This window comes from Engystomops pustulosus, chromosome 2 (assembly GCF_040894005.1).
Source record: "Engystomops pustulosus chromosome 2, aEngPut4.maternal, whole genome shotgun sequence".
Classification (NCBI taxonomy): Eukaryota; Metazoa; Chordata; class Amphibia; order Anura; family Leptodactylidae; genus Engystomops; species Engystomops pustulosus.
Window position 1 is genome coordinate 51,174,097 of NC_092412.1, and position 11,104 is coordinate 51,185,200.

At 38.0% G+C, this 11,104-nt stretch overlaps 1 protein-coding gene across 1 annotated transcript; it reads right to left on the bottom strand.

Moving 5' to 3' along the window:
- Positions 1–1,979: 1,979 nt before the first annotated feature.
- On the bottom strand, positions 1,980–10,696 carry LOC140117643 (aquaporin-5-like). Its single transcript, XM_072134570.1, has 4 exons — positions 10,194–10,696; positions 9,091–9,252; positions 6,306–6,386; positions 1,980–4,191 (listed from the first exon to the last, which is right to left on the bottom strand). The coding sequence occupies exons 1-4, from the start codon at positions 10,554–10,556 to the stop codon at positions 3,973–3,975; spliced, it is 825 nt and encodes a 274-aa protein (XP_071990671.1). The 5' UTR covers positions 10,557–10,696; the 3' UTR covers positions 1,980–3,972.
- Positions 10,697–11,104: the final 408 nt, after the last annotated feature.

Genomic DNA, 11,104 nt, shown 5'->3' on the forward strand with positions numbered 1-11,104 from the left:
CTTGGGATTTGTTTTGCTATCTTTAGCTACCTGTCTTTCATTTTGTATTTTGGCTGATTTGATTTCTTTTTTACAGATTTTGGTAAGTTTTTTGTAAGTATTGAAAGCCTCAGGTGACCCGTCAGATTTATATTTTTTAAATGCCCTCTTTTTCTCATTAATTGCCCTTTTAACTGTAGCTGTAAGCCACGCGGGGTGTAATCTAGCCCGTCTATACTTGTTACCTATTGGAATAAATTTAGAAGTTTAAAAACCCAGGATAGATTTGAATTTCTCCCATTTAACATTAGTATCACCATGTGACAGTATCTGATCCCAGTCTATATCCTGTATTGCAGCCCTGAATTTTTGGAAATTAGCCCACTTAAAATTCAAAGTTTTCGATTTTCCCACCTGTTTCTGCTTTTTAAAGTTTAAGAGGAAAATAATTATATTATGATCGCTGTTTCCAAGGGGTTCCCTGATACTGACATTTTGGACAATCTCCTCATTGTTAGAAATCACAAGATCCAACAATGCGTCACCTCTTGTGGGATCTTCTACAAGCTGCAACATAAAATTATCCTGCAGAAAGTTGATAAAATGTCTCCCCTTCATAGATGAAGACGAGCCCTGACCCCAATTTATATTTGGAAAGTTAAAGTCTCCCATTATCACTACGGTCCCCTCCTGTGCAGCCCGCTCCATCTGTTTATATAGGTGACCCTCTATTTCCTCAGAGATGTTAGGGGGTCTATAAATTACACTAAAAATAATTTTCTCAAAGCTCTCTTGGCTTTGAATTTCAACCCACAAAGTTTCTGCCTCCTCACACTCTGAGACCACTGACTCATTCACAATCGCTTTTAAGTCTCTTCTGACATACAGACATACACCACCTCCCCTCCTATTTGCCCTGTCTTTCCGAAAGAGTGTAAAACCTTGAATATTAACAACCCAATCATGCGATGCATCGAGCCATGTCTCTGCTACACCAACAACATCTAACTGTTCCTCTAATATCAGAGCCTCAAGCTCGCCCATTTTGCCTGAGATACTTCTGGCATTTGTGAACATACAATTTAATTTTCCACAGTTATTTATCTGATTTAAAGTAATTTTACTGGCACATATATCCTCACCACTGTTCTGCAACTTGTGGATCTCCTTATCCACTGCCTTAGGCCCCCAACTTGCATGAGCCCTTTGTATTCCTGCCATTGCTAATTGACTAACTATTAAAGAAATCTGACTTCTCCCCACTGGCAAGTTATAAAAGTTTACAACTATTTCCCAATGCTAGGATAGTAGAGGAGAGGTTTTGTGCCAAAATGTGTAACTTTTTGAAAATTCCACATCATAAATCAGACCTGAACATCTGGATTACAGCAGGGGCGGAACTAGGAGAGGCCGGGCCCCATACCAGACATCCCCATGAAGTCTTCTTATTCCAGGGGAATTGAGGGCACATACAAGGTCCCAGTAAATGCATATATGGGGGAGGTAGATGGCAGGATGCTAGAGATCAGAGACTCCTAGTCATGCCGTCCTCTCCCCGTCCCTTCCTAACTGAAGGGGGAATGTAGAAGATTTAACTGTTATACACATATTATGATGTACAATGTGCAGAATAATATGTATCTAACAGGGCACATTTCCCATACTTTCTGGTGGCATGTTGGGTGGCCGGGGCCCCCTTACACTGCCGACCCCATAGCATTCGCTATGTTTGCTACCGCTCTAGTTATGCCACTGGATTACAGTGATAAATACAAAGTAAGTCAGGAGGATTGCATAGTGTTGAGGGTTGCATTAAGTCACAAAACGTCATGCGAATTGGTGGATACATCAATTTGTTTGTTTGTCTGTTGTTTTGCAGAAATGATCTGTGTGTTTAATACCTCAGCACTACACTACACCCTAATGACAGGCCGGAGGCACACTAGACAATATTGTACCATTGCCCATTAGTAGTTGGAAATAACATAAAGGAATGGTCATTTATAACAAACATACTATTTAATTCAATTGTACACATATAAGAAGAGAGGGTTAGAAATTATATCACACATAAATATAGGAAAAGAAACATTATTAAGGCCAGACAAATATTTACATATATAGGGGTGTATGTAAGGGTTCATTTTCAGTTGAGCAATGCATGTCTGTAAATGTAAGGGCTTATGTACACTACTACAAGATATCTCTGAAGATGTTGTACAATGAATATATAATATTTAGTTCCATAACATCATATGGAATTTGTGGGAGAGTGTCTTACTATATCAGTTAGATGCTGGTCCTTCCCATGTGACTGGAGACACATGGGGAGGACACATTGCTGAACCAGCCTACCATTTGGTGCAAGCAGTGTCCGACCTGGATTTCCATGGGTCCACTATATAAAATTATGCTGGGCAACCAACCTCCATAAACCCTTGGGAGTAAACAATAGTTGCCTTCAAATTTGTTCCTTTATTAGGTTAAAGCCTCGAGGGATCCTCGGATTATCTGGTGGGCCAGTCTGACCATTCACAAAGCTTCTTCTGTAGATGGTCAAGGGTCAGCTAATAAATTACAATTACTCTAGTGTTTCTGCTCACTAACAGAGTCTTCCTAATGGAGTCACCATACAACAGCAGACATGGTGCCTATAGTTTGGTAAGATGGAACTATAAGGGTAGCCTTACAATCTTTGTGCAGCCAGATCCGCCTTGTGCATGCAGCCTTGTACATGGAGTATAATCTAAGAAGCCCACACTGATCAATAGTTGGGATCTATGATGTGTTGTTATGCAGGATAAGGGAAGCATTAAATGTCAGAAACACAATATAGCAGCATATATACAAGCAGTAAAGACCTACTACAATATATACAGCTTAGGATAAGATCTGCGCAATGCCCTGTAAAGAAACATGTAGTAGACAATGGATAAATTAGCAGCCAAGGCTGTACAAAATATTACACTAACAGCATATCCTTCACAATCGGAGCCAAAATGTCGTAGAGGCCATTCACCTGCAGGGTGGGGGACAGTGAATGTTACAAACAGTTTACAATGCACATAATTCTCACATCCTACATTAATTACAGTATGTATTACAGCATGAAGTTATATTTTTGCAGTTCTTAAAAGGGTTGTCCTTGTGCTTTTTTTGTACATCTTGGATCGACCCTTCATAAAAAAAGAGCCTGTTCAGTTTTTTGTAAAGGAACCTGTCTGGACAATTTAGGACCCTAAACCACCCACAGGTCCATATGGACTGGTGATTTAGTGTGCCAAATCGCCCCCTACATGGTTGTAAATCGCTGGACAGGGTTGAATATACAGTGTTTGTTACTTTATATCCCCCTATATTAAATACCAATGACAGTTATATAAATGTAGTAGTATTTCATCATTTTCCCTGTTACATAGAGTACTACATGTATATTTTATTTAATTTTCATCTCCCTTAAATTTTGGCAAAAGCAATGGCCCTCTACTTCATTCTACTTTACAACTACAAATTTAATTACACAGTAAATGCAAAAATAAAATCTACCGCCTTCTAACCTCTTGCTGAAGTATATAAAGTGACAGTGTTTATTCAGAGTTATTGTAGTCAACCTGAGATACCACTTAGTTCTAGACAATCGTCTGCTCTAGATCAATGTATTCTCCTGTCAGGCTGAATTATTTGCATGATTGATAGCTCTACACCTCGAGTAAAGAGATGTCACTGACTTTATCGAAAGAGGATCAACACAAAATGGGATATGACAGACGTCTGTGGTTTACAAGCTCCTGAGCCTCAAAGATTAATGGAGAAGATAATGGTATTATATGAAATAATACTGTAAAGCACTATAAAACAAAAGTATATTTACACAGGATTACGTGTGAAGAAAATCTACAGCACAGAATTATGTGCACTCCAACTGCTGTTGCTGAGAGCCCCACAGAGAGCTTGGCCAAATGACATAAATAATGGGCATACAGTTCGGCTGGCTTAGAATTTTTCTGTCCCCTTTGGCAGAGGGTGGGCAGAGTACAACTCCACGGATTGCCTCTTGTGATCCTGCTTGTTTTCCCATGTTTCCTCCTCGGGTTCATATGTACCTTTCAGAACAGCGATCCTATCAGACAGGCTCTTGTTGTGTGGGAATAGAACAAAGTTGTAGACGAGCGAAGCCAAAATTCCACCGACAAGAGGTCCAATCCAGAAGACCTGAATAATGAAAACAATTCATACTTTCAATGACTCAAAACACACAGCTTAAATTTCCATCTTCATCTTTTCCCCTTGCACTAAATCCACTTGCAATGGACTCCAATCTGTGGTTTGAAAACTGCAAGGAAACTCCAACCTTCTACATGTAGAGTTTTGAGTCTGACATCAGAATAGACCGCTCTTTGAAACCGTTACAGTACAAAACTTTTTGGTCACGAAGTAACAGTTTTCCTTAAGGAGACTTTGCCAATTAAGGCCATCTTGCAGGCATGTGGAGACTTGTAGCCATTGATGCTCCACTAGGGGATACTGGGAAATAAGTTTTCCAGGATGGGATAAGGAAAACCATGCCTCTTTTGCTACCCTGTAAGGCAGCTCCCTTAACATCAAGCCCTAAGGACATGTTGTGTGATTAATGCCAAAACATCATATCTATTCCAGAAGGAACAGACTCCCAACTGTAGACAGCACTGTTTCAACATGGTTGAGTCTCCCATTCTGAAAAAACTAATTTGCATATTTTACAAAATGTTTTGGTGTCATAGTTGGTGTCAGGTTGGCTCATCCCTATTTATAATCTATGTAATAACTGGATATCATAATTTTTAGAGCTAACTAACTCTATGCCCTTATAAAAATGATATTTTTAGCTATGACTCTATGTATTGTATCCAAAAATAAAATAATTCTATAACATAACAAATATATTGCAAAACTATGACTTCACCTGGAATTGCCTCCTCTTCCAGTTACTCAAAAGCAATTATTACTGGGTTTATGGATCTCTGCTGTAGGTCTGAGTCACTATAACAATGGTGTTGGTTACAAATTTAAGGGACGTAATAAAGAAAATTATGACTTAATGGAAGACGCATATAAATATATTTACATTACTTTGCAAAGCGTCATTAAGTCTGCATTTAGCAGTCCCATAAAAACTATATACCTATGTTTAACGTAGGCAGAGAGAGATCACGCAGAAATCTTGTTGCCTTAGTTACTCATGATGTGTTGCAATGTGTAATTACATTGATATCATGTTAATCTACTGTTAAAGCATAATTATAATGAAGTTTTACATTAGAAATACACTTATGAAATAACCCTTTAATTGCCTGGGGTCAGCTGTTTAGTCGTGTGTGGTTTTATTAAGATATACCTGTTTATTGTACGTAGAGGATTACAGGTTATCAGATTTATAATATTTAGTCTAACAATATGGCTGCTAATCCTAGGATCTCGTAACCTATATTGCTGAACAGCATGCATGTTATGAGACAATTGTTAAAGGAAACCTACTTTGAGGAACTAGATCTGAGGGTAGATTCCTCCTGTCTGCCTCTGCCCTAATCTGTAATTTAATAATCCTAAAATCCTGTTAAAAAACTTTAGTTTAGTAATATGTAAATGAACCTCAGAGGCTACTGGGGCGTGTACTTAGCCTTAGCTACCAGTGTCTGGCCCGACTAGTACACGCCCCAGTAGCCTTTGCAGTTAATTTACATATTACTAAAATAAAGTTCTTAACAAGTTAGTTTAGGTTCCAGGATTATTGAATTTCAGATTAGGGCAGAGGAAGGCAGGAGGAGGATTCTACCATCAGTTATACTTCTGATAGAAGATTCCTTATGGTAGGTTTCCTTTAAGAACATTCAATGACATTAGGTCTTTTGAATTACTTATGTATTTGTACTTTTTCAGGCCATTGTATGACTTGTATTCTGCAGTGTTTAGCAGTTTTTTTTTTTTAAATCTCTGCAGGGTCTATATGTAATTCTACATGGTTTCAGAGCTGGTGGGTAGAGAGTAGCAACTATAATGTCTCCTAAAGACTAAACATGGACAAAATAGAAATAATGAGTAATATTGATGTATAGAAAGCACAGCCTCTGACTAACTGTGCACTACTTCTATCACTTAGCTCCGCTTTCCCCAGACTTCTATGGAAGCATGTAATCTGATACTTCAGTGAGCTGTCAGTTCATGTTGTAAGATCAAGATGGATACAACATAGATATAAATGTAAAGGTAACAATAGGCAAAGATAGTAAAAGAGCTGGAAAAGGTGCATTTATCTTGTATTATTGATTTATGCAATGTTAATGACTTACCCATTGATCAGTAAAGATTCCAGTGACAGCTGCAGGCCCAAGAGATCGAGCTGGGTTCATTGAGCATCCAGTGAAGTAAATCTGTTAATATAATTATAATACTTAGTTACAATAATATCTTTACATAGTAGATTTCCTTAAAAGTGCCCAAGCACGCTCAGTGGTCTTAAAGGGGGTTAATACTTTCAACAAATAATTTTTATTGTTTTCTGTAATGAAAAATTATACTATTTTCCATTATACTTTCTGTATCAATTCCTCACTGTTTTTTAGATGTCTGCTTGCTGTCATTCAAGAGAAGCTTCATTGTTTACTCTGGATGAACCTATCCCTGGTCATGTGATGTCACACAGGTGCACAGTTCGTTATATCCCTTGTCATGTGATGTCCCACAGGTGCATGGCTCTTATTTTCCTGGTCATGTGATGTCACACAGGTGCACATCTCGTTATATCTCTGGTCATGTGATGTCACACAGGTGCACAGCTCATTATATCACTGGTCATGCGATGTCAGGTGCACGGCTCCTTATATCACACGGTTCTGATTACTCTGTGTGATATAATATGACATCACATGACCAGAAATCATTTTTCATCTACAGGAAGGAAACGTAGAAGCTTCCTATAAAATGACAGCAATAGAGATTTAGAAAACAGTGAAGAATTTGTTATAGAAAGTAAAGTAAATTGTAAAAATGTGCAACCTTTTATTATACAAGCATATAATGTATTTGCTGAAACTGGACAAACCCCTTTAATGTCTGTTGTAATGGTTCATTATCATTGCATTTCCACAGAAATAACAATTAATCACTTGAAGATTCATTAAATGAGTCTGTTCTTATTAAGGAGTTGTGTGATGGAAAATAAGTCTCTGCCTCCACCCCCAACCCCCCCCCCCCAAAAAAAAAAAAAAAAACAGTGCCACAAAGGCAATGCCATAATTCTGGTGATAATTGGGGAGATTTATCAGAAGTATTAGAAAAGGTTAAACTGTTCTAGTTACCCATGCCAACCAATCAGAACGCAAATTTAATTTTATAAACAGCTGTGGGAAAATGAATGCTGAGCTCTGATTGGTCTCCATGGGTAACTAGAGCAGTTCTGCTCTCAGACACTTCTGTTAAATCTCCCCCATTGAATCTTTTCCTATAAATTTTCCATAATGTGTTTTATTGAATGTGAATGGCTGGCATTCACTCATTTCTGATTAGAACATTTGCCGGACCCTAACCTCATTATAGTGAATGATCCAAACCACTGATCCAAGCTAAATCTGATTCGAGAACTCATGTGTTGAGTCACTTCTGTACATATAAGATTAAAGAACCTCTTAAAAGTACAACAATATAAAGAAGTCAGGCCGCACATCCACATTTGCCCGCACATTATACAAAGATCTCTTTCCACTAGGTTAAATCAATAAAAATTAACATAATCAACTTTATATGTTCTCCTACTAATCAAAAACACCTGGGCCAAATAGGGCGTAGTTCTGGTACCAAGACAAAACAAAAAAAAGGAGAGAACATCTCAAGATTTCCAAATATTTACTAAGCAGAGCAGGATAAAATTCCTCAGTGTTAACCACTATTAAACTTATTGATTTATAATAATAGTAATAGCAGCTATTGTTGTAGAAGAATAGTATTTATTAGAGACAATAAAGCATATTTTACTTAAAGGGTTTGTCTTATGAAAATGTCCTATTAAAACATATGGTTGTCTCCCATCAGGAATCCCCTTCTATAAACCAGAATAGGGAAGGAGTAGCTTTTTCGACCTTTGCTGTTTATATGTGTGTGATGGGCCAGCCTGAATCTAAGAATGGACTGTTGTGATGAGACAATGAGGGGCAGTGTTGTCATTAATGGGGACTCCATACAGTGTTATGCACAACAACACTCCAAATGGTGAGGCAGGCAGCAAGTGAACTGACTTCTCCTTCTGTATGTAGGAGTCCAGTGGGCGGTCTTTCTTGTATTCTTGTATTTTTGGACTCTTAAGCACAGATAGAGCATTTATTTCAATTGTGAAACTAAACCTCTTCCCATAAAACAATACATCAGCTTCTTCATCTCTATCTCCACATCTGCCTTGGACATCCTACTAGGAAACCCCATTGCAAATATCATAGACATATACACCTAGGACTAAAAAATATCAACCACCATAACTGAAGGGACCCTATTATATTCAATGGTGTCTATGTCCATTAATCAGGTATGGACACAAGCAGGATCACAATCCCCATCAGAAACTTTTTGTTTAGACCTAGTCATTAAGTATGTGTATCATGTGATAATATATTAATATACAGGCAGTCCCCGGCTTACATACCAGATAGGTTCCATAGGTTTGTTCTTAAGTTGAATTTGTATGTAAGTCAAAACTGTATATTTTATAATTGTAGTTCCAGACAAAGTTTTTTTTTTGCCCCAGTGTCAATTAGAGTTTAAATTTTTTTTTTTGCTGTATTGAGACCAAGGATTCTCCATAAAGCTTCATTACAGACACCTTACAGCTGATCATTGCAGTCTGGGACTTTACTATAGTAAAGCATCCAGAGAGCTTCACCAGAGGTCACAATGGGCAGAGGGGTCTGTCTTTAACTAGGGGTCGTCTGTAAGTCGGATGTCCTTAAGTAGGGGACCGCCTGGATATTATTGCACTATATGATAATATATTGTATAATGTGTATCTATAGTCAAAAAATGTCCCTTTAAACTACCATATGTTGCCACATCACAAAAATGTATCAACTGCATTCCTAATGACCTTACCCCCAGGAGGTGTCCCAGAGTCACTGAAAGTCCTATGGACAGAGCCGGTGACCCGACATTGTCATTTCTTCTGCTGTCTGTGGAGGCGAAGATACAGAGGACCAGCTGGAATGTCAGTAACAGCTCGACAACAAGTGCTAGACCCGGAGATCCGACCGCTACCTGCAAAGGGGGAAATTGTTAACATATATCTTGCAGCCTTGATTAATCCTGGCAGTCCCTTACTGCTGTTAGAGGAATAAACTATAATTATAATTAATTGACTCTTCATATAATACTCTGCAATTATCTTTCAGGGAATCATCCAGATAATTCTAATTAGACAATTTCCTCCGCACACAGAATGCATCAGCGAGCTGCATACATTTCTTCTATTAATCACTCATCAATATCATGTGACAAGGATTGCCCATTACATCCCCTACTTGTGCATATGCTCCTCTTCAGGACAAGTATGAAGCATATGGTAGCAAGGGATATAAGATCCCATCTGTGGTGCTGAAGATCTGCTCTAGAAGTACATGAAGTAATTGGATGATATTTATAGATAGAGATATAGACACACATATAGATGATAGATATATAGACAGATAGATATATAGATGATTGATGTATATGCACAATATTCTGTACAATGCAAGTTCCTGTGAAGGTTTATCAGATTTTATCAGATGTAGCAAACTTTAACTTGACACTTGACATATTAAATACACTGATGGAGCAAACTTTCGATTTAGATTGTCACTGGGGCTTGTCATTTTTTATGTCAAGTTAGAATTGGATGAATCAACTATATGATAAGTTCCCCCTTAATTTTAGAAATAAGATAGTTGGTTGGTATCCCCAAAATCAGCAGGTTTATCCAACTTTTACTAAGCTTTCAAAGACAGTGCAGCAGGTGACTAATAGGATCACGTAAAGCCTATAAGATATTATGATGAGTTTGGATCATTGACAAACTGAGCATCAAAATATCCCAAAATATATATATATATATACACATTAGACAGAGAGAAATGTAACTTTTTTTCCCATTTTACCAGGTTTATCATTTTAAAAGAATGCATATATAGACTTATCATATATATTAAGAAAATACATACCTGGTTAATGGCCAGGTTTCCACGGATGTTAGGTGGAGCCACTCCATATAAGATACCAGCTCCGGCAATTGCTCCAACAAGTTGGGCAACTATGTAGAAAACTGCACGCAGAATTGAAATGTGAGACCCCAACAGGAACGCTACAGTGACAGCTGGATTGATATGTGCCCCACTTACATGTCCAAATGTCTGTACCAAGGTACCAATGGCCAAGCCAAAAGCTATAGCGATCTGTAATACACTAGGGAGAGCTGATGGCCAACTGAGGGCAGACCCCAATCCCAAAAAAACAAATATTAGGGTTGCTAAAAATTCTGAAAATACAGCCCGGACAAATGCTAAGGAGCAAAATTCATTCCTCATTGTGCTGTAAGTAGAAGTCTAAGCAGGATAAGGATGTTTGTTCTGTGCCTGGGTCTCCTTGCTATTTACTTGCGAGGCATTTCAGTGGCATATATATATCAACAGGAAGAGCAGGGAACCATTCCAGAAAGGGCTGTACCCAAGAAACAAGACAGATCTTTAAAAGTTTCCAGCACACAGGAATTCAGACCTTCCCTTATGGTAAAATAGAAAGTTCTAATTTTCACAAGCATATGGCATACTGGCACCACCCCGCATGGCACACTTTGTTAAGTGACATTCAGATTGCTTAATTCGTTGCCAGGTTTGTGCTGATGAATACTATCATTAATTGTATAAATAATACTTGCTAAAGACAACAATGTGCAGTTACTTAACATAGAAAATATTCTGCAACATGCCTTTCATAATCAATTAAACTCTTTTGGTTTTAACTCTTCTTGGTGATCTGCATGTGCCAGTAGCTTAGAATTTAAGTGCCAATTTTTGCAGTTCCACACTGCTACAGTGGTAATATTGAAGTGGTTTGTAGTTTAAGTACTGTTAGC

Bases quoted from the DNA above. Each gene is read 5' to 3' on its own strand.
- LOC140117643 (XM_072134570.1), bottom strand. From the start codon at position 10,556: ATGAGGAATGAATTTTGCTCCTTAGCATTTGTCCGGGCTGTATTTTCA. The intron at 9,253-10,193 runs GTATGTATTTTC...CCCCCTTTGCAG, and splicing joins GAAACCTGGCCATTAACCAG to GTAGCGGTCGGATCTCCGGG. The intron at 6,387-9,090 runs GTAAGGTCATTA...TTATATTAACAG, and splicing joins CTCTGGGACACCTCCTGGGG to ATTTACTTCACTGGATGCTC.